This window comes from Leptodactylus fuscus, chromosome 6 (genome assembly GCF_031893055.1).
Source record: "Leptodactylus fuscus isolate aLepFus1 chromosome 6, aLepFus1.hap2, whole genome shotgun sequence".
Taxonomy (NCBI): Eukaryota; Metazoa; Chordata; class Amphibia; order Anura; family Leptodactylidae; genus Leptodactylus; species Leptodactylus fuscus.
Window position 1 is genome coordinate 106473959 of NC_134270.1, and position 27808 is coordinate 106501766.

Sequence of the window (27808 nt, forward strand, 5' to 3'; positions counted from 1 at the left end):
ATCATCTCTAAACATGCCCATCCAGCACTCAGCTCATCCTTCTAGACAGTTTGAAGTAGCTGGGGTAGTGATAGACTCCCTTTAAGTACCATATGTAAAAATATGTATTATATGTAATACTTATCCAACTGTTATTTGGAACCAAATGTTGCCATTGTTAGGGAAGTACCGTATTAGGACAGCTTCATTCCTTGGTCCCTCTCTAAGACCAGAGTGGCCCAAAAAATTTTACTTTAATTTGTTTTCAGCAAAGATCCTAATGACATCAATGTTATTATTATCAATATTATCATATTTACTACTAGTGTCAAGTCTGAGAACATGAATCAAGATTCTTATGCTTTATATTGTATGTTATGTCATAGAAATACAAATTTTCCCTCAATAAGGTTAAATAGTTCTGAGACAAAGGATCTTAAAACCAAGATGGAGCTTATATCTAGAGATGAGCGAGTACTGTTCGGATCAGCCGATCCGAACAGCACGCACGCATTGAAATGAATGGACGTAGCCGGCACGCGGGTGGTTAAGCGGCCGGCCGGCGTCAAAGCGGAAGTACCAGGTGCTTCCATTCATTTCAATGCGTGCGTGCTGTTCGGATCGGCTGATCCGAACAGTGCTCGCTCATCTCTACTTATATCCTGTCTTTCATGCCTCGTGGTAGAAGTCTTCAGGTTACAGCAAGGAGGTGCCCAGCTGGATGTCAGAGGTCTGGAGCCAATGGGAGATGGACAGCAGCTCAGGAATGTCAGACAAACTCCTGTCGTACAATTAACCCCTCCTTTCCTTTGTTGTGTAAGTGTGTGAGCTTTTCAATAAACTTCAGCAATGCTGCTTGTAAGGGCTGAGAGAAGAGCATCTAGCTGATATTGAAACGGAACTCAGTGTCTGTCTCATTCTTAGCACAAATATGCTCATTAATTTGGACTGACTGATTGATCCAAGATATATTCGATTATGACCACAACACTAGATCATACCTGTCCTCTGCTGAATAGTGACAGAGTCACTGGACTCCTCTCCAGACACTGCCACCACAGTCACACTATACAGGGTCCCTGGCCATAACCCAGTGAGAGAGTACTTTGTGTCTTCCACTTTGTTCTGCAATGAAATTATTAGTTTTCAACTGGTTTGGTCAAACTCTAAGGGGGTTCAGTGAAAGCAGCATTACCTCTATCACCTCCAAACCATGATCAGTTTCTGTAGAGTAGGTCACTAGGTAGTGTGTGGCTCCATCCGATGGTTGCCAGTGTAACTGCATGGATGTGCCTGTCACATGATCCACAGTGAGAGCACGGGGAGTTGTCAGTGGTACTAGAATGGAAAGAAAGGATATATTGTATGTTTTATTCAAGTAGGTAAAATGATCCCTACTGCAGCCTAGAAGCTTATAAGAGCAATTAGCTAATTCAGTAATTAGTATTATGTAATATATAGTTATTAGAGATGAGCGAACAGTGTTCTATCGAACTCATGTTCGATCGGATATTAGGCTGTTCGGCATGTTCGAATCGAATCGAACACCGCGTGGTAAAGTGCGCCATTACTCGATTCAGCTCCCACCTTCCCCTTTTTTGCGCCTTTTTTGCTCCAATAACAGTGCAGGGTAGGTGGGACAGGAACTACGACACCGGTGACGTTGAAAAAAGTAGGAAAAACCCATTGGCTGCCGAAAACATGTGGCCTCTAATTTAAAAGAACAGCGCCACCCAGGTTCGCGTCATTCTGAGCTTGCAATTCACCGAGGACGGAGGTTTCCGTCCAGTTAGCTAGGGCTTAGATTCTGGGTAGGCAGGGACAGGCTAGGATAGGAAGGAGAAGACAACCAACAGCTCTTATAAGAGCTAAATTCCAGGGAGAAGCTTGTCAGTGTAAAGTGTCACTGACGGGCTCAATCGCCGCAACCCAGCTTTCCGCGGATCCTGAATGGAATACACTGACAGTGTATTCCCGTATACCCTATATATACACCCCCGATCCCCGTTCCAACAGTGTGCCCCCCCACCTTCACCCCAGAAATACCCAGCAAGTCCCCTAGCAATAGAATTGGGGCTATATACACCCACTATTTTTGCTACTGCCATATAGTGCCATTGTCTGACTGGGAATTCAAAGAATATATTGGGGTTACATATAACTTCAATTCCAGGGAGAAGCTTGTCAGTGTAACGTGGCACTGACGGGCTCAATCACCGCAACCCAGCTTTCCCAGGATCCTGAATGGAATACACTGACAGTGTATTCCCGTATACCCTACATATACACCCCCGATCCCCGTTCCAACGGTGTGCCCCCCCCCCACCTTCACCCCAGAAATACCCAGCAAGTCCCCTAGCAATAGAATTGGGGCTATATACACCCACTATTTTTGCTACTGCCATATAGTGCCATTGTCTGACTGGGAATGCAAAGAATATATTGGGGTTACAAATACCTTCAAGTCCTGCCACTGCCATATAGTGCCATTGTCTGACTGGGAATGCAAAGAATATATTGGGGTTACAAATACCTTCAAGTCCTGCCACTGCCATATAGTGCCAGTTTCTGACTGGGAATGCAAAGAATATATTAGGGTTACAAATACACTCAAGTCCTGCCACTGCCATATAGTGCCATTGTGTGACTGGGAATTCAAAGAATATATTGGGGTTACGTGCACCCACAATTTTTGCTACTGGTATATAGTGCCAGTTTCTGAGTGGAAATTCCCCAAATAATTTGGGGATTCATTCACCCTACATCTCAGGCTCTTGCCATATTCACCCAGGTTGTCAGTGCTGCACCAGCTCGTTCCCAGACAGCTCGGCCCGAAAAACACATTACCTATATAGAGGATTTGGACAATGAAGACAACATGTTCTAAATCTAATGTCTGCACCTTCTCCAGAATTAAAATAAAGGTAGCGTTTAACTTTCAAATAGCACTGCACAAAGGAAGATCTTATCAGCTTGTCTCATGACATGCTACTAAAAAGTGTCATTTGTGTATCTTAATGTAAATATAGTTGTATAAGCTTTTTGGGTTTTAGGCACTGCCAAGTTATTTATTACCACCCGCTCCCTTATAATGATGATGACGCCAAAGTCACTCTGGGTGTTCAGAGCTCACAGCTTTGGTTGACATTTGTCTTGCTCTCTGTCGGTACCAGCTGTCTTTTTGGATACCGTAAAGTTATGTTGACTTTATTAACAGCTATAGAAGCTTTAGCCAGGTTGTGACGGTGTGTAACCCTAACAACACTAAGTGGGATACACATTAATAGTCAGTCTATGTACGCTAAACGTATCACTGAAGTAATTTTTTTTCCCTCTCCCCTAATATAAGAAAGGAACAGACATTAGACCTAGACCGGGGTTCGAGGCTTGTAAAAATCCAGTATTATTTGTTCTTCATGATGTGAAATATTTGTTGAAAAGCAACCCAAGATGAAGTCAGCCATGTGTGCCAGTGTGTTACTTGGCATGCCTTTGCTGGCCCCAACTGTAAGGGTCACTCTCCATTTCCTCCATTTTCCACTCCCCTTCACACCATTTGTGGTGAAGCAATGGGATGCACTGAAGTGCACCCTCTAGCCTCGTGTGGGACAGGGACATCAGATGCCACTCCAACCCCCTCGTCTTCCTCCGCCAGCCAACGGTGTGAAGATGAGAGGAGTGTGCTCTGAATGTTTTCTGCCTAGCAGAGGCTAGTTCTCACTTACGAAAATGGCCCCACTTTGACCTGTATATCAGGCACAATTCAAAGAAACATGGCACCAACAAGTTGAAAAACGTGGGCCATGCGTGGACCGTGTTTGAGTCTGGCAAGCTCCAGATCTGCTACCAGGTTCCAGCCATTATCACAGGCGCAAAAATGCCAGGCCCCAGGTGTAGCAGGGAAAAAAAAATGCCATCTCAGCCAGGATGGGATCCCTGACCTCGGAGGTACTGTGCTGTCTGTCCCCCAAGCTGATGAGCTTCAGCACCGCCTGCTGACGTCTCCCCACACCAGTGTTTTAGCGTTTGCCGCTAGTAGCTGGGGTGGAGGTTGCAGCGTCGTAGGGTTTCAGTCTACTCCTTCCATGAATTTTGGCCTGGGAGAGGAGATAGGGTACCTCAGTTTGCACCCCGGGACCAGACTCCACCACATTCACCCTGCCTGTCCTTAAAGATAAGCAGCATCCCTGACCACAGGCGCTTGTCCAAGTGTCGGTGGTCAAGTGGACCTTGCAGCAAAGCGCGGAACTAAGGGCCCACCTGATGTTGAGTGACATGTGCTGGTGCAAGGCGGGGACGCCACACCGGGAGAAGTTGTGACGGCTAGGGACGGCATAGTGAGGTGCCACAGTTGCCATCAGGTCCGGGAAGGCGGGAGTTTCAACAAGCCGGAACGCCAACATCTCCTGGGCCAGCAGTTTAGCGATGTTGGCGTTCTAGGCTTGCGTGGGTGGGTGGTTAGCGGTGTATTTCTGCCGGCGCTCCAATGTCTGAGAGATGGTGGGTTGTTGTAAAGAAGCGCCTGATGGTGCCTTTGATGGTGCAGGAGAAGGAGATAAGACAGAAACAGGGGAGGATGAGGGAGAAGTCAACAAAGTGGCGGAGGCAGATGAAGTGATGTCCTGGCTCGTCCTCTGGAGTGCATCGCCAGCACTGTGAGCAGAGGCAGTGGCATGAACGGCAGGCGACGTTTGTCCTGCCGTTGCTGCCTGCCACTGATTCCAGTGCTTGGATTCCAAATGTCGGTGCATTGAAGTGGTGGACAGGTTTCTCTTCTCAGGGCCCCTACTCGATTTCGAGAGGCAAATTGTGTAGACGACACTATATCTGTCCTCGGCGCATTCCTTGAAAAAACTTTACACCTTCAAGAAACGTGCCCTCAATGGGGGAGTTTTTCTGGGCTGGGTACAAAAGGGAACATCTTCGGACATTCCGGGTCTGGCCTGGCTTCGGCAAAGCAGCTGACCTCTGCCTCTGGACATGTCTCTGCTTCTAGCTACCCTTTTTGGTGCTGCACCTGCCTCAACATCCACACTACTTTCCCAGCTTGATATCCGCCTTGTCCAGGTGGGGTCGGTGTCCTCGTCGTCCACCACCTCCTCTTCCAACTCCTGTCTCGCCTCCTCCTCCTGCACAATGCGCATGTCAACTGGCTGCCCTGACAGCAACTGCGTCTCATCGTCGTCGATGAGGGTGGGTTGCTGGTCATCCGCCACCAAATCAACCGGAGATGGAGGAGACTCTAGTGTTTGAGCATCTGGACACAGATACTCGTCTGTTAGGTCCGTGGAATCGCGAAATGGAGGGGCAGGTTGTGGTACAGTCAAAGGAAGGGAGAACAGCTCTGGGGAGCAGGGACAGTTGGGGTTATTGTTCTGGGAAGATTGGGAATTTTGGGTGGAAGGAGGACAAGACTGTTGGGTAAGAGGAGGTAGAGGCTGACTGGCTGGTGGACAATGTGCTTTAAGCGTTATCCGACAGCCATTGCAAGACCTGTTCCTGGTTCTTGGGCCTACTAATGTTTGTACCATTCAGCCTAGTTAATGTGGAACTTTTGTGCAAAGCGCAGAACTTAGGGCCCGCCTGATGTTAAGGGACACACGCTGGTACAAGGCTCAACTCACCCTAAGTGCCAAAAACACTGCTGGTGCAAGGCTCTACTCATGCCAAGGGCCTCAATCTCTGCTGGTAGCTCAGCTTACGGTCCTGTAACTTTGTTTGGAAGGGCTCATGTTAAGGGCTAGAAAAGTGAATTTTGGAAGGTCTTACCACATCACACACACACACACACATACACACACTCAAAATGACAGTTAAGGGTGAGGGCTTTTGGATTTCCCATTGTCTATTCCATCTGTGGTTGTCATGGGGAACGTGATTTAAAGGGGTGGTTGTTACTGTTTGTTGAGCTTAAATTGGGGTTTGTGTCCATCCATTTGGGGAGTAAAGAAGGTTTCCAGGTATTTTCCCACTTTGATAGAGGTTTTTTGGAATGTGGAAAGTGTGTAGTTGTTAGGCTGTGATAGTGGGGTAATAGAGGGTCTTTGGGGTGTTAGATGCCCCCAGACATGCTTCCCCTGCTGTCCCAGTGTCATTCCAGAGGTGTTGGCATCATTTCCTGGGGTGTCATAGTGGACTTGGTGACCCTCCAGACACGGATTTGGGTTTCCCCCTTAACGAGTATATGTTCCCCATAGACTATAATGGGGTTCGAAACCCGTTCGAACACACGAACAGTGAGCGGCTGTTCGATTCGAATTTCGAACCTCGAACATTTTAGTGTTCGCTCATCTCTAATAGTTATACTTCTTCTTACAGTCCCTTACTCCTTTTATACTTGGGCTGCTAGTAAACACCTAACATCTTGTCTGGTTAAACATTTGGTACATGATCTTGTGGGAAATGGCCATAGGAATCTCTATGTGCTACACAATAGACTGACACTGACTATTACACAGACTTGTCTTAAGCCTTGCCGACTCAGCTTATAGATAAGTAACAACTAAGACAATAGGGAAAAAATATTGTAGTTATTTTGTTTAATGGGAACCCACAGGTTGAGGTGATTCCACGAAGTCCTGCACCCACACCGCTGACATAGATGGGGAACACTGACACCAGGTAGTCCGTGCGAGAGGTCAAGTTCATCAGAACAGCAGAGGAAGAGTCTCCATCTAGTACTACCTGCAAATAAATGGTCAGATGAAAGAGGGTATTCTGTAATAGAGTAAGGGCTATGACAGAACATGAGATAGATCGCCAAGTGAAAGGGTGGAATATTAAGAGTAGACCAGTATAGGACAACTCTAGGTAAAGCGATGACATAGACATGTTCATAGGGAATTAATGGAGTTGAGCCAAGCAATAGAAAAAACAATACCACACCTCTTGAGGGGTCCCTCCTCGTGATGGATAGTAAACTATACGGTACTTCCTGACGGGTTGTTGTGGCGGCGTCCAAGAGATTCGCATGTTCTTAGCTGTTACATCTGAGACTACAAGATGCGTAGGGCTAGGATGAGGGTCATATGACCCTGGTCCTACAACATTCCAGGACCCTGTACGAGAACCACAGGTATCACTTAGAAGCCAAACCAACGTTAGTATCAAGCTTGAGTCCCAATCCCTGATGCCTTACCAAAATCTGCTTCCCTCTTTTTCTCCTTTAGCCTCATGCAGAGGGCTCGAGACACATCTCCCACTAAGGAGCTAAGCATTGGGAAGTCAGGTACCATATGCAGAGTCAGCTCCGTAGGCTCTGAGGCTATTTCTTTTAGCTCAGACTCATCTGCATTCTTAACCCCTGCAAATTCAAAGTGGCCAGATAAACATCTATAGTGGTCACATGACAAAACACAGGGGATTAGAAGGCCTCAGGATATACTTACCAATGGCAAATATGTAGATTCCGGATTCTTTGAGACTTTTTGAAACACTGATTGCATCATCTTGTGACTTCCCATCTGTCAATAGGATTAACACCTTCCCTGCCAATGAGCGGGCCCCTGAGGCTGCTCTGAGATTTTCCTCCAAGACATGGATGAGTGCCATACCTAGTCATACACCAATCATACAAGTTAGAATGGTGAAGGACTATGGTAGAATCACAAGAAGTATCCCATTACATACCAGTAAATGTGTTTCCTCCTTTGTATTTAACTCTTTTTATAGCATCTAAGACTTCAGCTTTGGAAGAATAAGTATTCAGGTCCCATTCTGTCTGTGGCTCTCTGCTGTACTGAGAAAGACCTAAGATGGGGATCAATTATTACACATAAAAACATTGGTACATAAATTTGGTAATATTATATATCAAAATATGGGGACCTATAATTGCAAATTAAAGGTGAACTACTCAGGGACGTAACTAAAGTCTCATAGGTTCTCTTGAAAAAGCTTAGCTTGGGAGCTTCTGCACAACTTCTCTTCACATCCATTGGCTGTGTCCATGCATTTTAGAAACATTTACATTTTCCTTTCCTTCACTATCGGGGCCCAGGTCTCCATGAAAACTTGCTCACAACATGTTTGTACATACAAGCTTCCCATCATTCCCATCTCCTGTCAGTGCTTCCCATATAGTAGTCATTTTGTGCCACAGCTGCGACCATTGCGACTCCTACAGTTATACCAGGGTATGTAATATATGTAAGTATGCTATTTTATGATGGTTTTCATGTGCCATGCATGTACTGTATATGTTCGTTAAACTGGTAGGCTACAAAACTTAGTGGCACCACCATGCCCATGGTTGTGGTCAGCTAACAGGAGGACGTTCTAGTGTTAGTGTAAACCCCAGAACTGTAAACTGGACCTGGTTGTCCATCATGATCATGACAGTGAACTTGTTCATTGAAGATTGTCAGTAAACTGGAGGCTGGAGTGTCTTGTTTGTCATAAGAGAGAGGTGGTCAACTGAAGGCCAGAATGACTGAAAAGGATCCTGTGGAGATAATGCAAATAGGGCTACTGGGTATGCTCTTTAGCAACTGATAGGCAAGAAGTGCCATCATGGTATTACCTCATATGGACTGGGAAGCAGATCGTGAGTTGACAACAAGAATCTTTTTTTGCTTTAGGGTTGTGGGGAAGGATAGTCTAGCCTTAGGAAGGGAAAGATTGCAGAGCCTTGTTCAGGATGTTGCAGAAGCAGCCTGGGATGACCATGGTGTCAGCCCTAGGAGTAATCAGCTGAGAGACATGAGTCCAAAGAGAAGCCATGGAAGACAGGGTTGACAGAGGCTTCAACCTTGGAGAAGTCTACATTTGGGACCTGGAGGGACGTGGGATCTGAATCCAGCATAATAGTAAGAGATTGGCTACCCAGAAGCCTGGGGCTTTGCCTGAATGGTTCAATCTTGTCATGTACTAAACTAAATTGTAAGAGAGGGAGGTTGAGCTACTGTACCTGTTTGTAAAGTATTGCTCCTATTTTTGAAAACATAACTAAACTTTTGAACAACTTTTCCCACTATTTGTTTGATTAATAAAATTTTGTAATATAATTTTGGATTTTTCTATGAAATCCAGCATTTTTATATTCTTGTCCTTCCTTCTTTATTCAGGAAAGGTTCACACCTTCGCCCTGTCTCCATTCAGGGTTTCCGTCCCTGGATCTGCTTAAAAAATGGTGAGAAAAAAGTCCTCCACGACTCCACGAATGGAAACCAGAATGAAAGTGTAAACCGAGCGTAAGAGCTGTACCTTGCTTCTTATTGTGTAGCGTGTATGGGCTTGTGTGTAAGGCAGGGACAATATGGGTGGGAAAGGGTTACTTCAAACTGTTATATCTCAGACATTATAAAAATGTATATTTATATAAAGCTGCAACTGTTATCAATCCCGACAATGTTTTCAACTGATTAAATCTTTAAAGATAGAGCTAAGAATGAAAATCTTCTCTTTTATACAATACCAGAAACTCCCTTTTACCCAAAGATATAACATATAACATCCTATTAATATTATAAAGGTGAATGTTTGTGAGTTTGTGGGTTTGTGTGTTTGGATGTTTGGATGTCTGGATGTTTGTTCCTCAATCACAGCAAAACGGCTGAATGGATTTTGGGGAGATTTCACACACACCTACATATTTCCCACGAAAGTGCAATAGGCTACTTTAAATGTGGGTCACTCACATGGGGGAACATGAGACTGGGGGGCAGAGATGGGGGGGCAAGACACTGGGGGCACATGAAGTGAACTGGGGGCAGAGAAGGGGGGGCATGAAGCTGGGGGCAGAGATGGGGGACAAGATACTGGGGGGCAGAGATGGGGGGACAAGATACTGGGGGAAGAGATGGGGGAAAAGATACTGGGGCAGAGATGGGGGGACAAGATACTGGGGGCAGAGATGGGGGGAGATGAATCTGGGGGAAGAGATGGGGGGGACATGAATTTGGGGGAAGAGATGGGGGGACATGAATCTGGAGGCAGAGATGGGGGACATGAATCTGGAGTCAGAGATGGGGGGACATGAAGATGGGGGCAGAGATGGGGGGAAGAAACTGGGGGCAGAGATGGGGGGGAGATACTGGGGGCAGAGATAGGGGGGACAACATACTGGGGGCAGAGATGGGGGGACAACATACTGGGGGCTGAGATGGGGGGGAAAAGATACTGGGGGCAGGCCCGCTCTGGCCACAAGTAGAGGGGCATTGGGGCCCACAGCCCGCGCTGCAGGTGGTTTGCGCAGGCATCAGAGGGCCACCGACGAAGTCGCAGGTTATAGCTAGTATAACATGTGTTTGAAGTGACCCTATCTCCCCCTTACCATAAGAAGCACAATACAACTCTCAAAAGAGAAGCAAGGGAAAGATGAAAGAAATGCAGGATTTCACAGAAAGGAGCTAAAATCTATTAATAAAGTATATTACAGAATTTATTAATGGCCCAAATGTCAGAATATCAAAGTTGTTAGAAAGTTCAGTTACGCTTTAAAGAACAAAAGTTGTGTTAAGTCACATTGTGAATTGGCATTTAATTGTGACAAGTTCATTGTGAAGGCAACACAGTTTCCAAGGTCTGTGTAAGGAAAATGCAAATAAGACCTCATTGGTGGAAAAGAGGACTTGCTTCTAGCGCCACCTTTTGGAAGACAGCTCCCTTTACATAAATGCATGGTTTTCAAATAAACCTAAGGCATAATTTGGGAGTAATAGCCAAAGCAGAAGTCTAGTAGGTCCCTGTATCGTATGCTCTTCTGTTTAACTAATCTATTGTCTGACTGTTTCTTTAAAGGGAAACCTTCAGTCACAGTATTACATATTTTTGCATTCATACATAGGAAAGGGAATCCAGAACTTGACAAAGATCGGATTCAGCATCTTTCCATGACAATGTTTTTATTTCCAGCCCCAAATCATGAAGTATCTCTGACAGTTATTCACAATTTCTACACCTCTTTTACTCTTCTTTAACTCACATGGATAAAGTACTATATGATACAGTGTTACTACTCCTGTACCAGGTATGAAAGTTATAGAGGGGTCAGAGAATAACAAGTACAAGTAAAAGGACCAGTGGTACCATTTGTGAGTCACTACTACATCTCTAAGCAGAGTATTAGAGGTTCTTTCCCTATACATGCTTTTCACCAACTACTATACTCAAGTCCCTTATCAATATGCTATATTGTCTCAAACTATGTTAATTGATACTATTTATCCCCTAGGGTCACATAAGAGTCACAGTACCAATGCGAATCTTGTCCCTGGAAATGTGGAGAGGACTAAGTATTCCCCAAAGAAAGTTTTTCACGAGCCTGAAGTTAGTGCGTCCTACACTCCAAGAACTGTCTACTAATAATATGATGTCCCACTCGAGCGCAGTGTCACACTGGTGCAAGAATCCTGCAGAGACAGACAGAGAGAACAATTTATTCCGGGACAGGTAATGATCTTTATCTGACTATCAGGAAGTGGAGGACTCATCACCTCTTCGTGGAGTACCAGCTGTAGCAGGAGCATCTCTTTCCATCTTGAAGGAAATCTTCTGAGTAGGTTTTGGAACCATAGTTGCCATAGTTGCATTTTGACTACTATATCTCTTTATATCAGGTCCATGTGGTTTGGCACTTGTAAGGTCACTTTCTGTAGCCCTGTCTAGAAAGAAACAAGTTCTGCTTTCTACACATATCTATAGGTTTTAAGCCATGTGATATCATTACAGTGTATGAATAAAAAATATGGAATGGAAGAAAAGTGAGATAAAAAAAAGGGAAAAGCAGAATGAAAAAGAAAAGAGATGAAATAAGTAGAAGTGGAGGTGAGACAACAGAAGACAATGGAAGATCAAAGAAGGAAAGGAGAAGAGAAAACAAGAGAGGTAAGAAAGGGGAGAGAAAATGGGAATGACAAGAAGATATTGGGGAAGAGGTGAAGAAAAAAGCACAGAATAGAGAATAAGATAGTAAGAAGAAATGAGTATTGGAAAAAATTAAGAAAAGAAGAGAGGAGAAGAAAGTATATGAAAAAAAGAGAGGAGAGACAGATGATAAAAGGGGAGAAAATACAGAAGAGGGTAAAAGAAGATAGAAGAAGAATAGAGGAGTGAGGGGAACACATAAGAGAAGGGAAGAGAAGAGAATATATAAGTGGAGAAGAACAGAGTGGAAAAAGAAAACAAAGAACAGGAAAAGAAGGATTAGAGAAAAGTATAAACTTATTCTGTGACTGCACTGCAGACCTGGCTCAGATGTGCTGCTTTCCACAGGAGCTGACGCTTGCATCTCGGGGGGCCTCGGAGTTGTGCTTATTTCCAGTTTCTTCTTATCGTTCTTCATTTGAGCTTTCAAGTCATCTACTACAGTCATAGCATGGACAGAATGACACAATCCATTATAAACATACTCATACACCAAAACTCATATCCACAACTTAATGCATATTATTTCCCCATTAAAGGGGTATTCCCAATCTTAAGGAACATAGCAAACTTATATCTTAAGCTAACTGAAGTGTTTACCTGCTTTATCTATCTTTCTCCCTCTGCCAGTCTCCTGGGCCCTACTCCTGCCACTTATAGCCTGTCTGTCTGTCTGTCTCTGGCTCACAGTTGCTGATAAGTGCTAGAAAAGCTTCTTGATCGGTGTTATCGATCTCTGTTATCTCTGTAAATTCAGAGTTAACTGTGCACTTTACAACAAGGACTGCTGGATTAAACACCAGGAAGTGGAGGAGAGTAGGAGGGAAACTGAAATCCTGAGATGGAAAAATACCTTTAGGCTAAGACCCAATGTAGTGAACCTCAGATAAAAAGCCTTGTGAGAAAAACCACAGCGGCAACACATCACAGTTATTCCTTCAGCATTATCCACAGAAAGTGTGCAGAGTTTTCCTCTGTGGACTCTGCTTCCATTATATCCATAGGGAAACTACCAGCGTTTGCATAGGTATAGTTGACATGCTGGAATTTCCTAAACCGCAGTAGTTTTGGAAATTGCAGCATTTCTGCTGCACGTATTTTTCTGTAATGTGTAGATGGGACTTGCATTTTTTGCCCTCTGCTACAAATATACTGCATTTTTAGTTGCTGTGAAAGTGGCTGCTACATCACAAGCATTTTCACTATATATTTAATAAGGAAAAGAAAAATGCAATGCATTTTTCCTGCTGCGTTTATTAGCTGTGTTTTGCTACATGGAGCTTTAGCCTTAACAGATTTTTATTCAGGCTGTACAGGATTAAAAAAAATAATGCTGCCCTTGGGGCAACACGGTGGCTCAGTGGTTAGCCCTGCAGTGGTTAGCCCTGCAAGGAGTGTGTATGTTCTCCCCGTGTTTGCGTGGATTTCCTCCAATACTCCAAAGACATATGGGGTTTACAATCTACACTTAAAAAAAAATAATAATAATGCTGCTTCCGAAAACTGTGTCACACCCGTCCACAGGTTGTTTGAGGTATTGCATCTCAGCCCCATTCACCTCAGTGGGACTGATTTGCAATAATAGACATGACAAAAGAAAAGGTGCGGTGCTGTTTGTGGAAGATAGCAGTCTAATTCTGTAAAACTCCTTTAGATTAAGGGCCAGTTCACACGGGGTTAACGCGTGCGCATTCTGGCACGTATACACGTGTCAGAATGTGAGCGCTCAAAACAGATCCGCCGCAAAATTATGCGCGTTATACGCCCGTAAGGACCCATTGAAATGAATGGGATCTGTTTTGAGCGCTCACATTCTGACACTTGTATACGTGCCAGAATGCGAGCGTGTTAACTCCGTGTGAACTGGCCCTAACGCCCCACGTTGCAGAAAATTGGGGTGTTTCTGTGTTTTGTGGCAAAGCCAAAAGTGGATTCAACAGAAGTGGAAACGCTTCTTTGATAATTGCCGTTCATTCTGCAAAATCTAAACAAAAAACGTGGGCTAGCCTAAAATGCACTTTTGGATGTCGTTAATGGCCTACCTTTTGTGTGGATTCCCCCCTTTAATTTCACACAACAGACTACTTACTAATAAATCTTTTTTTGGCTATGAGAGTGTCATTCTTCCCCTGGATCACATGTATCTGAAGAATGTATTCCTTCCCAGGGTCCAGACCACCTACTGTTACTTTGGGGGTCTTGGTTTTTAGCATTACCTCCTGCTCTGGGTCCCCTGAAATCAAAGAGAAGGTCTTAGTCTTGTTGACAAGAGATAATAGTTAGGATTCCATTAGGTGTCATGATCCCACCTGTCAAAGGCTTAACTAGGACCTTGTAGCCATTGCTGAGTCCTTCTGCCTCCCTCCATTTCATCTGTAGTCGATCTTCAGCAAGAACTAAAAGTCTTAATCTCCCAGGACCTTTGAGAGGGAACAAGAAGTATGTAAATAGTAACTGGAGTTTAAACTCACACTTACTCAAACTGAGTCTTATGTCACACTTAGTCAAACTGAGTTTTAAATCCTTTTACAAAGGGGGTTCAAGGAGGAGCAATAGTCAGATGAACAAGCTTTCCGCTGACAACTATTGATGGCATATGGGAGTCTTTAGAAACAGGACCCCAGTTTACCAGTAGAAGACCCTGGTATCAAAAGGGAACTGTCTAAAGTGGATAATCCACTAAATAAACTGCAGAAAATACAGAGACCAAATTATATCATGGGTATTATATATTGTGTGTATTCTGTAGCTTGAAGCTTCTGGGCCCCAGACCAAAATCTGTAACATAACCCTCCACCGACTCTGCCCCCCCACCCCTCCCCATACTCACACAAACACAGAATCCCCCATTAATTATAATGCTGGTGCCTTTGCATATTGCAAAAGTGCCCCTCCAGCACCAAGCCTTGGCATCACCCATATATTGGCCCCCCACCATATCCCATCCCTAAGTGCAAGCTATATGAGAACATATAAGGGTGAATTCACACTGAGTAAACGCTAGCTTATTCTGAACGTAAAACACGTTCAGAATAAGCGGCGTCTAAAGCAGCTCCATTCATTTCTATGGGAGCGGGGATACGAGCGCTCCCCATAGAAATGAATGGTCTGCTTCTTTCACTCCGTGCAGTCCCATTGAAGTGAATGGGGAGTGCCGGCGTATACGGCAAGCTCTGCTCATGCCGGAGCGTACACGCCGGCACTCCCCATTCACTTCAATGGGACTGCACGGAGTGAAAGAAGCAGACCATTCATTTCTATGGGGAGCGCTCGTATCCCTGCTCCCATAGAAATGAATGGAGCTGCTTTAGACGCCGCTTATTCTGAACGTGTTTTACGTTCAGAATAAGCTAGCGTTTACTCAGTGTGAATTCACCCTTAGACACTTAGAAGTGAGGTTTATGTCAGGGTGACACCTACTGGCCTTTCTGAAGATCGCATCTGTGACCCAAGACTTTTTTTTCCTTATATTATTTTACCAATTATACATACTTTTTTATGGCGAAGCTAAAGTGAAAATATGTTTTAAATACATTTATGCAAATAATATTTAATATATATATATATATATATATATATATATATATATATATATATATATTTTTTTTTTTTTATTTTTTTTTTATTTTTTTTTTTTCTTCTACTTGCTATAGTTTTCTTCATGATGGATAATGGATCCTGAAAGGGTTTGTCTCGCCAAAAAAACCCTTTAGGACACTGTATACCAGGGGTAGGGAACGTACGGCTCTCCAGCTGTTGCAAAACTACAACTCCCAGCATGCATACTGGCTCTGCTGTTCTGGGAACTCCCATGGAAGTGAATGGAGCATGTTGGGAGTTGTAGTTTCACAGCAGCTGGAGAGCCAAAGGTTCCCTACCCCTGCAGTATACAGTCTCAGGCTCTGCCTTTAAAAAAAAGCCCATGTGGAACCTTGCTCCAGCTGCCACACTTCATGTCTAGAAACTAAGGCATTAACAATGGCCCTGCATATGCTTGAAACATTGCATGAAATCGGCTATATTACAATATCTGTACTACGCGACTTTCACTTATGTTAGGCATGAAAAGTTGAAACTGCTGCCTCTTCCCCCTGTCCATAGACTTCTGTATAAAATCTGATTTCGTAAGTAAATTGATAATCCATTTAGTTTCTAAAGATGGCTTTAACAATGAAATCAAAGTGAGTGATTAATTTAGGAAGTGGGGGCTAAGGATCAATGGGCCTGATAAGTGGACAGAGAAATTTGGTGAAAATACAGTACGCATTTAAGGGAATACACAAGCTGTGCTCGGTCTCTGTTCACCCAACATTTGCTGCAGCAAGAAATGTTATCCTACTTGTCAAGACTTTAATGAATGCACAAATCCACGACACTGGGAATGGAATGGCTCTATTTTCAGCAGATTGAACTTTTATCGCAATTTGTATTATAAAATGGAATAATCAGTTTCAATTACCATCAGTCGGTGTTATAATTGGCTGTAACTAGCGTCAAATTGGCAAATGTTCCACCATCAGCAGTGACAACAACCAATGATGGTATATTAATAATGAGGGAAATTAAAACTTTTATAAATAAACGTGATCCATGTGATTGAGTCGTGCAACATCTGCAATGGGAATTATTCTTTCCATGGTTCTTAAAGGGATTTTCAGGATTAGAAAACATGGAAGCTCCACAATAAGCCCCACACATATCTACAGGTTACATGTGGTATGGCAGATCCGATCCACTGAAATGTATTGTGTAAGTGCTCCTTGTTCAAAGATTATCATATATGTTTACGTTGTTCATACTGTTCAATGTAATGGCTCCATCTAAATGAAAATGTACGGCCTCACAATTTTCAAGATCTGTGCTTGCAGTCTGAATGGTCCAATTCACAAAAATAGCCGGAAAAAAAATATAGACAACTTGCTCATTATAAATCTAAATTAGGCTAAGGGTTGGTTCACACTACCGCTTGTATTCCGTCCGCAAGGAGTCCGCATGGAGATTTCCCCGGACGGAATGCAATCGCAATTGCAAACGATGTGCTTGCAAAGCACATGGACCCCATAGACTATAATGGGCTCCGTGTGCTTAACTGCACAGCGCTTGCATTAGCGTTGGTATTCTGTTTGGGGGAGTCTCCATGCGGACTCCTTGCGGACAGAATACAAGCGGTAGTGTGAACCAACCCTTAGGCTCCACGGGCCGTAATCGCAGCCCTAAAGCACTGCAGAAAGAAGCGCGGCGTGAACTCTCTGCGGTTCTTTCCGCAGCGCTTTCAACAGAAAGTTTGCGGAGTTTTCCTCCGCAGACTTTCTGTTACAATGATCTATGGGAAAGCCGCCGGCATTTCCGTAGATATAATTGACATGCTGCGATTTGCAAAGCTGCAACGGCTTTGCAAATCACAGCGTGTCTGCGCTGCGATTTCTTCCACAAAGTGGGCATGGGATTCGAATGAATCCCTTCCACTTTGCCTGCACTGTACAACTCCACGTGGGGCCCCGGCCTAACTTGAATATGTGCGTCCCCTGTTGTCTTGTACTAGACCTCATGCATAATCCCACAATGTCCATAACATAGTTCATACAGCAGTATGAACACTCCATGTTGCAGGAGGCCTTCATAAAAAAAACACGCCCAGCAAAATTTCAGAGCCTTGCCCCTTTCTCAAACATAACCGACATAACCGGTAAATTTGCATATGATAAATGTAACCAGTAGTGTAACTAGGAATGGCGGAGCTCCATGGCTTTACATGCCCCCCCACCCCCACCTCGACCGACGCCGAAGACCTAGACCGACCCCCTCCTCCGCATTTCTGTGCGCTCTATTATGCCCCTAGTGGCCCCTGCACACAGTATTATATCCCTTAGTGGTCCCTGCAAACAGTATTATGTCCCATAGTAGCCCCTGCACACAGTATTATGTCCCTTAGTGGCCCCTGCACACAGTATTATGTCCCTCAGTGGCCCCTGCACACAGTATTATGTCCCTCAGTGGCCCCTGCACACATTATTATGTCCCCATACTGGCCCCTGTGTAATGTCCCGATACTGCTTGTCCCATTCCCTTTAATAGTCCTTGCAGACCGAGATGGTATGGACATTTGCATATGAAGTAAAGAGGTATCTCCCCATTCCTTCCTATATATTTAACCTATATATTTACTTCACAAGATCACAAAAGTCAGCACACATGGAGGTCTATTAATTCACCATCTTGTGGATGTTTTGTGAACTGCACCTGCCTATACTTTTCATTTTAATTTATGTCTGTGATTGCATCATCCTAGTGTGTTAATGTAAAGGAGTGTCCAGTATGATCAGGTAACCGTTAGAACCAATCAAGCTCCCTTGATTGGTCTGGAGGAGGAGTTGAGTTACAGCCCTCTCTGGAGAGTGTTGGAAACCCTGTTGATTGGTGTGTGTAGAGAGAGCTGCACATGTGGAGCAGAGTTGCACATGTTAGCCAAGCATCAGTGCACTTCAACCAGAGATGTCTCTTCCTCTGTGCTCAAGATTCTCCTCAGAGAGTGTTTTCCTCTGAAGACCCAAGTCTGCAAGTACTAAAGTATACTGACCTGTTATCCATACATCTGGGAACTCTGCACGTATCCTTCTGCAAGTAAGTCTTTGGGATAAGTCTATACTTAAGGAGCCCATAGCTAGTCTGACAGAACTTGAGGGTCTCCCGCTGTCAACACCCCTATTTCCTCTTCTACATACGTGTACCCAGTTTGTTGAGGACCAACCCCGTGGATACAGGCCATCTTTACAAGTATATACAAGTTAAACTACTCAAGCAACTACTAGTTAAACTATCCAAAGTATTTTTGCTCAATTCTCCATCACCTGCTTAACTGGACACTACCTGCAGGGATCACAGTATTGTATGTGAAGAATTACTCCATCATCTGTACATTTGTATTACCTCGTCCTGCTAGTAAAAAGAGCAATGACTACCCTTGAGACCTGGTTGTCTGTTGTCATTGTCAGGTACCACGTGGGGACGGGTAGTCGGGGACATCAAAAAGGCTTTGTGCACATTTGGGATCAAGGGTCATTCTACAAGCCGGCCACATCTGACATACTACCCATGACATCAGTCCTGGCCCTCCTGAGTGTTACACTTGCACACAGTATTATGTCCCATAGTTGCCCCTGCACTCAGTATTATGCTTCACTGTGGACACCCATAAACAATTATTATACTCTGGGGTCTTTTCAGACCCCAGAGTATAATAATCGGAGACCCGGGGGGATACAAACATAAAAAAAAACACTGTTCTCCGCTGCAGTCCTCCGCTGTTTGTCCTTCTTCAGTGACGTCAGACCTCACATGACCCGGGAGGCAGGCCTGGGCTCATGTGACGTCAGAGACGTCAGACAACTAGGTCTGAAGCCTGCCCGGATCGTGGAGAGGTACGTAACAGTGTTTTTTATGTTTCTTACCTCTCTCCGGCCTCCGATCATTAAACTCGGGGGTCTGCAAAGACCCCCGAGTATAATGATAGTCTTTGTGGGGCCCACGGTGTCACTTACCAATCCCGGCTCTGCCAGGATCGGTAAGTAAATAGGGCCCGTTACCGGCTGGAGTAACTCCAGCCGGTAACGGCCTATTAAGAAAAAAACGCAGCGGTAGCGGCTGTTGCCGGGCCCCCTAATGTCCCAGGCCCTGTGGCTACCGGTAACTACCACTGCTACCACGGTAGTTACGCACCTGCCTGGAACCCTATGCATACCCTTAAACCCCACCCAATCCCATCAAGTTACTTTATATTCCAATGTAGTATAATGCCACTTTATTGTCCCATATAGTATAATACTCCATGAGCCTCCACTCAGTATAATGACACCCGCACACCTTAAATAGATAATTCTTTTCCCCTTGGTCTGCACATACAGCTGTGCAGATATGCAGAGCAGATACTCAACCACAGTGTGACACAACTTGGCTCATTCTATACCAGTGATGGCGAACCTTTTATAGCCCGAGTGCCCAAACTGCAACCCAAAACCCACTAATTTATCACAAAGTGCCAACATGGCAATTTAACCTTAATACTGTGCGGATCCACAATTGTGGACAGTTACGGATGGTCTGTAATAATATCACTGGTCTGCTATAAAACACACTAACACACACAGTAAAATCTGCTCCACAGTGGCCAATACACAGTACAATTTGCTTCACACACAGTAATCTGCTGCAAACTGGCCCCACACAGTATAATCTGTTCCACAGATGGGTACCCGCAGAAAGGGCTCTGAGTGCCACCTCTGGCACGCGTGCCATAGGTTTGCCATCATGGTTCTATATTGTTGTTACTTAGGTTGCATGCTGTATTGTGTTTGTATATCACTTGCACGTTGCGATACTGGTTAGTACGTGCCACTGTAACTGGTGCAGGTAACTAATCAGTCATAGTTTTAGTAAGTTCCTACTAGACAGATTTTGCAATGCCTCTTAATGGGCATTGCACCTAAGAGTTGCACTACTGGACACATTGTATGCTATTCTTCCACAGGACAACTCATTGATGGTTGGGATTGCTCCGGGCACTCATGGTGATAGGGGAGCCCTAATTAAGGGCCTGTTCCTGCTCTGGGTGGAGGAGTTTGTGTAGCTTGCTGGAGAAGAGTGCGGCTCACTGCTTGTAGGTCTGTGCACGGGGACCGCTTGAGTAGAGGAGGCACAACAGTGACCCAGAAATGTCAGCTGGCTCCTGTAACTGAGGACACCAGTCACACTCTACTTATCAACATGGGTTCGTAGGAGGTGGTCGTAGTTGTCCAGATCCCCGCATTGCCGGGATCTGGACAACTGCCTGTTGCAACAAACATCATGTTCTATTATTCAGCTGCTGCACTGGCTTTTCTGCTGTGGTGTGAACATCTGCTACCAAGAAAAGAACCCTGCAGCGAAGTCTATGGTGTCAAGAGTCAGTGGGACAGATTTATTAACAATCATAAAGTGACAAACCGCTAGGTGCATTGGTAACACTCACACATTATAATGTCCTCCCTTGTAATCCTCACAGAGTCTAATGCTCCCTTATTATAGCCCCCATGGCACAATGTGGCCTCCACATAGTGTGAGCATACAAATATATATCAGCTTACAAAACCAATTTTGTGCTTCAGTAAGTCAGTAAAAAGTAGTTAGGAGTATTCAAATCAATAAAATTATAAGGGTGCCCATACTTTTGCACCAGTCAAATTTTGGTTTGATGCATATTGTACATTTTCTGTTAGTACAATAAACCTCATTTCAATCCTGAAATATTACTGTGTCCATCAGTTATTAGATAGATCAAACTGAAATGGCTGTTGCAAACACCAAAATATTTAGAACTAAAAATGATTAAGATTAATAGGGGTGCCCAAACTTTTTCATAGGACTGTAAGTCGAAATCCACAGCACTCTCAATAGGTTTTATCTGCACATTAGTATTTCTTAGTAATAGACATAGGATCATCACGTGGCAGTACGGCATCATGTATTTTTATATATCCATTTGCCCATCAGTAGAAAGTTTTGGTCATAATTCAGACCTTTATCAGTGACAGCACTTATTTTGCATATATTTTCATATTTAACCCATATAAGCTTATTAAATCAGCATGTGAAAGAGCAAAATCATGAACACAAAGAATGTCTGCAACCTAAGAAGAGGTGTGAGACTGATACGCTCTTCCAACATAACTTCATTCCTAATTATAATGAATCACATAAAATTATAAGACGGACTTTAGAGGATCTATGGCCTATTTTGTTAACCACTTCTGTACCGAGCCAATTTCTCTGGTTCAGGACTAGACACATTTTTGGGTTATTTTGGTGGGGGGCTGATTTTCCCTGTAACTGGAGCTGATATATATAACCTTTGTTACAGGAGGAATGCAGCCTCCTCTCCATAACTGCAAAGCTGATCTGGGTCCTCTAGGACCCAACAGCTCTAAAAGTCTCTGATCCTTGGTGATCACTTGACTGCCGGGTCAGAGGGGAGCTGCAACATGGCGTCTCCCATAGCTGTGTATACAAAGTAGAAAACTATCCTTGCCTTGTTTTATTTAGGATCTTTAGCTGTTACAGCCGATTCCCCAGTTCAAAATCATGTAGCTTCTTAAAAATTCAATGACATACGGCTATGTCCTTGCAGAACAAGAAGGGAAACCAGATCTGGTTAAATGACCCATTTTTGAAGGGCAGAATCCCTGAAAGACCTATGATTACATTTAGATGGGCTTGCACTATTAAGGAGATCATCGCTCCCGGTAGATTGTTTTCAAACCCATAAGACCACTGTTATTGGCGCTTCCATAAACATAAACTACAGATGTAACAAATCCAGCTGTAATTGCTGCAAAATAATTCAACATATAAGAATTTCCTTCACCAGTAATCAAAAGTACTGCAATATACAGTCATGGCCAAAAGTTTTGAGAATGACACAAATCTTATATTTTCACATGACCTACTGTCCTCTGGTATTTATGTGTGTTTGTCAGATGTTTTTATCACATACAGAAATATAATTGCAATCATATTATGAGTAACAAAAGCTTATATTGACAGTTAGAATGAGTTAATGCAGCAAATCAATATTTGCAGTGTTGACCCTTCTTCTTCAGGACCTCTGCAATTCTCCCTGGCATGCTCTCAATCAACTTCTGGACCAAATCCTGACTGATAGCAGTCCATTCTTGCACAATCAATGCTTGCATTTTGTCAGAGTTTGTAGGTTTTTGTTTGTCCACCCGTCTCTTGATGATTGACCACAAGTTCTCAATGGGATTAAGATCTGGGGAGTTTCCAGGCCATGGACCCAAAATCTCTATGTTTTGTTCCCTGAGCCGTTTAGTTATCACCTCTGATTTATGGCAAGGTGCTCCATCATGCTGGAAAAGGCATTGTTGATCGCCAAACTGCTCTTGGACGGTTGGGAGAAGTTGATCTTGGAGGACATTCTGGTACCATTCTTTATTCATGGCTGTGTTTTTAGGCAAGACTGTGAGAGAGCCGATTCCCTTGGCTGAGAAGCAACCCCACACATGAATGGTTTCAGGATGATTTACAGTTGGCATGAGACAAGACTGGTGGTAGCGCTCACCTCGTCTTCTCTGAATAAGCTGTTTTCCAGATGTCCCAAACAATCGAAAAGGGGATTCATCAGAGAAAATGACTTTACCCCAGTCCTCAGCAGTCCACTCCCTGTACCTTTTGCAGAATATCAGTCTGTCCCTGATGTTTTTTCTGGAGAGAAGTGGCTTCTTTGCTGCCCTCCTTGAGACCAGGCCTTGCTCCAAGAGTCTCCGCCTCACAGTGCGTGCAGATGCACTCACACCTGCCTGCTGCCATTCCTGAGCAAGCTCTGCACTGCTGGTAGCCTGATCCCGCAGCTGAAACACTTTTAAGAGACGGTCCTGGCGCTTGCTGGTCTTTCTTGGGCGCCCTGGAGCCTTTTTGCCAACAATGGAACCTCTCTCCTTGAAGTTCTTGATGATGTGATAGATTGTTGACTGAGGTGCAATCTTTCTAGCTGCGATGCTCTTCCCTGTTAGGCCATTTTTGTGCAGTGCAATGATGACTACACGTGTTTCTTTAGAGATAACCATGGTTAACAGAAGAGAAACAATGATGCCAAGCACCAGCCTCCTTTTAAAGTGTCCAGTGGTGTCATTCTTACTTAATCATGACAGATTGATCTCCAGCCCTGTCCTCATCAACACCCACACCTGTGTTAATGGAGCAATCACTGAAACGATGTTAGCTGGTCCTTTTAAGTCAGGGCTGCAATGATGTTGAAATGTGTTTTGGGGGATAAAGTTCATTTTCTAGGCAAATATTGACTTTGCAAGTAATTGCTGTTAAGCTGATCACTCTTTATAACATTCTGGAGTATATGCAAATTGCCATTAGAAAAACTGAAGCAGTAGACTTTGTAAAAATTAATATTTGTATCATTCTCAAAACTTTTGGCCATGACTGTATATAGGGAGGGGAAGCTTATGCTGCTGTTAGGACTAAGGGAAAAAAAGATTATTTAAAAAAAAAAAAGGTTTAAAAGCCTCCCATTGATTTCAATGTGTAGCACGCGTAAGACCGGCACACATTGAAGTCTATGGGATTCTGTTTAACAGCGGTCACTTTGACACGTGTTTACATGTCTGAATGAGCAGAGCGTAAACTCCGTGTGAAAGCACCCTGACATTGGTTGTCCCGTTTGTTCTACATAACTACAGCTATGCCAGTGCCTGTGGGGAGCGCAATCCCATTTAGTTTGTTTTGTCGGTTAATGTGGTATATCACATTACCTACTTCTCCATATTTGACTCTTGTCTGATTTATGACCAAAACATTCTGCTGATGGGCAAATGATATACATTATATAAATTCATAATGAGATTTACATCTGTGCTATTGTGCCATGGGATGATCCTACATCTGTTACTAATTAAATACTAACGTGCAAGTAAAACCTATTCAGAGTGCTGTGGGTTTCTACTTATATGGTTTGATCCACATAGTGTGATGCCTCTTTCTTTTGGCCCCCTTATATTATAATGTGTCCCCAACAAAGGGACACTCCAATCCCTCAACTCTACCTTAAAAACAGGACATACTGCCTGCTTCCCAGGACAAAACTCAAAATCCAAGAAAGTTGGGAGGTAAGAGTTGGGAGGAGTATGCCATAGAAGATGAAAGAACATTAACAATAGCAGTCATGTACCACTTTTCAGGCCCTACAGAGGTGGCCTCTGGGCTATTGTCCAATTTATAGCTCTATAATTTGGCCCCACTTATAAATTTTACTTATGGAGGTTTATCTAGACTGTATAAATTTGTAACAAACCCTCTGCTGTAAGAAATATAAGTTCAGTTTCCTTTTTCTAGTTTTCCAGTTTCCTTTTTCCTTTTTTCCACTAGACTGACTTTCAGCGGTCGCTGGGAAGACTGTGGTCTTCCTACAACCCCACCCACTGTCCTGTGATTGACCAGGGCTGAACCAAGGCAAGGGTTTTGAACTGTGAAGGTGGGAAAAGTAAAAGGGAAAAACTGCAAACAGTGACACATAACAGTGAACATAGAAGACGGGACATACCAACATAACCTGGAGGCACAACAGACAAAAATAGCAGTACTCCTCGATGCTGCATACCCATTTACTAGGAGCATAAATAGGATACCACCTTTCATTGACTTCTCCAGTGACTGATCAGCAAATCATCTCACAGGAGCTAGTACATATACGAGAATGATGAAGGGAGGACAAAAACTGCAACAGCTTTGGAAAGTACAGTCATGTCAGCGGTTATGGAGGTCACCTAGTTAATGGGCCACTGTTACCATAGCGACGGTGCAGCCAGAAATTCAAGTATAAAGAAGCAAAAATATTGGTACCAAAAAAAGTGGAAAGACCAATTATATGACTCATACACAGGAAATATGTAAAATTAGAACAGAAAGTGATATAAACAACTAAACTAAGCAACCAGTCAAAAGGGATGTTTGCTATGGACTACTCTTTTTTGCTAAATAGGTGTGAAAAAAGGAGATGATTGTAATGTGTTTCAGAAGCACACATTGAACAGTTCACCTGTTGCACAGGGAAGAGTTGGACCCCTTTTCCCACTGCACCTGTCAGAGCAATGAAGACACAGTGCTAACCAAGCTAGTGTATCACAACTTGGCATGGTAGCGTTTATGGGTTGTATTGTATTTGTGTTGGAAGGCGCACTTTATACATGTGCATTTTGGTGGAGGGTATCGCATTTTGTGTCCTGTAACTTTCAGGAACTAGATCACATTATGTTTCCTTCTAAGCAGAAATAAGATGTGCCAAAGTGTTGCACTGTAGGAAAAGCTATATGTTGCTCTCCCATGGTGCAGTCTGTTTGACATCAGGCATTACCCCAGCTATGGCCATTTAAATCAAAGAGCCATCTGTATAAAATGTACAGGCATGCTAGGTCTAACAGAGAGAGAGAGGTGTTTTTTGTGATGGAATGTTGGAACCCTCTCCCCCAATTTACTCAGAATTCCCTATGATATTAGGCGTTGGCATCTGTCTATGTGCTCCCCTTCTCCACAGGGACAACAAAACTGTCACTTTGGTGATGAAAAACAAGAATAAATGGTTTGGTCAAGAACCTCATGTCCAAAATGTGTAAGCATGGATTCTAATTGCTGTATTATGATGTTTTGATTGATATATTACCAATAACAAGGAAATTTTATTCCAAGTGATGGACTGCATTATTTTCTTGAATAGTAATAAAGCTTATTTTCTTTCTTTGTAAAAGTTAAGTACTAAAAGCAGGGGAGTGATGGCATACGTCAGCAAGAAGAGCTGGACCCCATTAGAGAGTGGTATACCACCATATGTGATGTACAGTATTTGAGGCATAATTAATACACACTTCATGCAATGCAGAAAGTTCATAGTAGGTAACATATCTATATGTGCCTGCAAGCATGATATCCAATATGTGAGCACTGCTCTAAGCCTAGGCACTTGCACACAAACCTCTCTCCAGCTGGGACTGTGGTGCCTGAAGACAGCTGCCGGAGACTGAGGTGGAAGTAAGAAGCAATGACAGCATCAGTGCACTGCACAGACCATGGCGCGAGGTGTGCTCCTGAAACCAAGGATTAGAAGAGCAGTAGAAGAGAAAAAAGAAGAGAAAAGACAAGAAGGGAGGAGAGATTGACAGGGCTAGGCCAGAAAGAAGCCAGGTCAGGATAGAGAGAGGAAGAAAAGGATAGAAAAAGTAGGTGGGAGCGAAAAGGATGAAAGAGAAAGTGTCCGGAGTGTAAGGAAGCCTAGGAAGCGAAGGAAAGGAGACCAGAGGAATAAAGAGAAAGACAGAAGAGCAGGAAGAGAGAGGAGAAAAGAGAGAGAGTGGTGGGAATCTTGTAAAGAGAGAGAAAGGGAATAGAATAAATAGCAAAGAAAAGAATGATGATGTAGCAGTACAAGGAGTAAAGAGAGGGATAAATATAGGGAAAGTGAATACTGTACATAATAAAGGGGATTGAGAAGAGAGGGATAGAAGGATGGAAATAGTATAGGAAACAAATAGAAAGCATAGAGTGATAGAGAACGCAAGAATTATAGACATACAGTAGAGGGATATATTAGGATAGATAGATAGCTAGATAGATAGATAGATAGATAGATAGATGATAGATAGATAGATAGATAGATAGATAGATAGATAGATAGATAGATAGATAGGAGATAGATAGATAGATAGATAAGATATAGATAGACAGAGAGATAGAGATAGATAGATAGATAGATAGATAGATAGATAGATAGATAGATAGATAGATAGATAGATAGATAGATAGATAGGATTGAGAAGCTGTTAGATGTGAGCAGCACTTGTCTGACCCCATCAGCCTCTGAGCTCTATCAGGGTGGAAAGTGCCATAAATTGGATAGCTGAGATCTTACACAAGGCTGGAGGAGTCTTGAGGACTGATATGGATGTGATTTTACTACCAGTCTGCACTGTCTCCATGCTATCACTGCCGGCAGACATTATGAGTTGACAATGCCCAATCTCATTACATCCAAGAGGTTAAGCAGCTGTACGCTTGGTCAGCACAAGCTAGGCCATAGAGAGCTGTGTGGTGGGACATCATTGCTGCGGGGACTAGGAACACATTTCAAAGTGCAGAACAATTCATATTAGATCTGAAATGTAGAGATGGGGAACAACCACTCCCCTCCTCCGCCGCTGGGAGTAATACATGAATAGTCACAGCATCCATTATGATTTTGGCCTGAGGGGTGACGTCTCTTCTTCCTTCCATCTTCACAGACAAACTGAATTCATTGTCCTCAAAAAGCTACATCTTCCCTTCTGCGAGAGATTAACCCTTCTGGTTGTGTAAATGTCACATCTACAATACTGGTGTAAAGAAGCTCTGATTGATGCCGAGTCAGGATGTAAGT

General features: G+C 43.6%; 1 protein-coding gene across 3 annotated transcripts in view; it reads right to left on the minus strand.

The window, feature by feature from the left end:
* Nucleotides 1-27808, minus strand: part of COL20A1 (collagen type XX alpha 1 chain) — a 113492-nt gene that overhangs the window by 65437 nt on the left and 20247 nt on the right. For 2 of the 3 annotated variants that reach the window (XM_075276996.1, XM_075276997.1), the window contains exons 3-14: nucleotides 14154-14264; nucleotides 13934-14077; nucleotides 12166-12282; nucleotides 11415-11582; nucleotides 11175-11330; nucleotides 7609-7728; nucleotides 7368-7532; nucleotides 7118-7282; nucleotides 6865-7037; nucleotides 6534-6663; nucleotides 1175-1317; nucleotides 981-1104 (exon numbers count right to left, since the gene is read on the minus strand). In XM_075276996.1, coding sequence (XP_075133097.1) covers nucleotides 981-1104; nucleotides 1175-1317; nucleotides 6534-6663; nucleotides 6865-7037; nucleotides 7118-7282; nucleotides 7368-7532; nucleotides 7609-7728; nucleotides 11175-11330; nucleotides 11415-11582; nucleotides 12166-12282; nucleotides 13934-14077; nucleotides 14154-14264 — 1716 coding nt within the window. The remainder of the gene's footprint in view (nucleotides 1-980; nucleotides 1105-1174; nucleotides 1318-6533; nucleotides 6664-6864; nucleotides 7038-7117; nucleotides 7283-7367; nucleotides 7533-7608; nucleotides 7729-11174; nucleotides 11331-11414; nucleotides 11583-12165; nucleotides 12283-13933; nucleotides 14078-14153; nucleotides 14265-27808) is intronic. The other variant, XM_075276998.1, reaches the window with a different exon arrangement.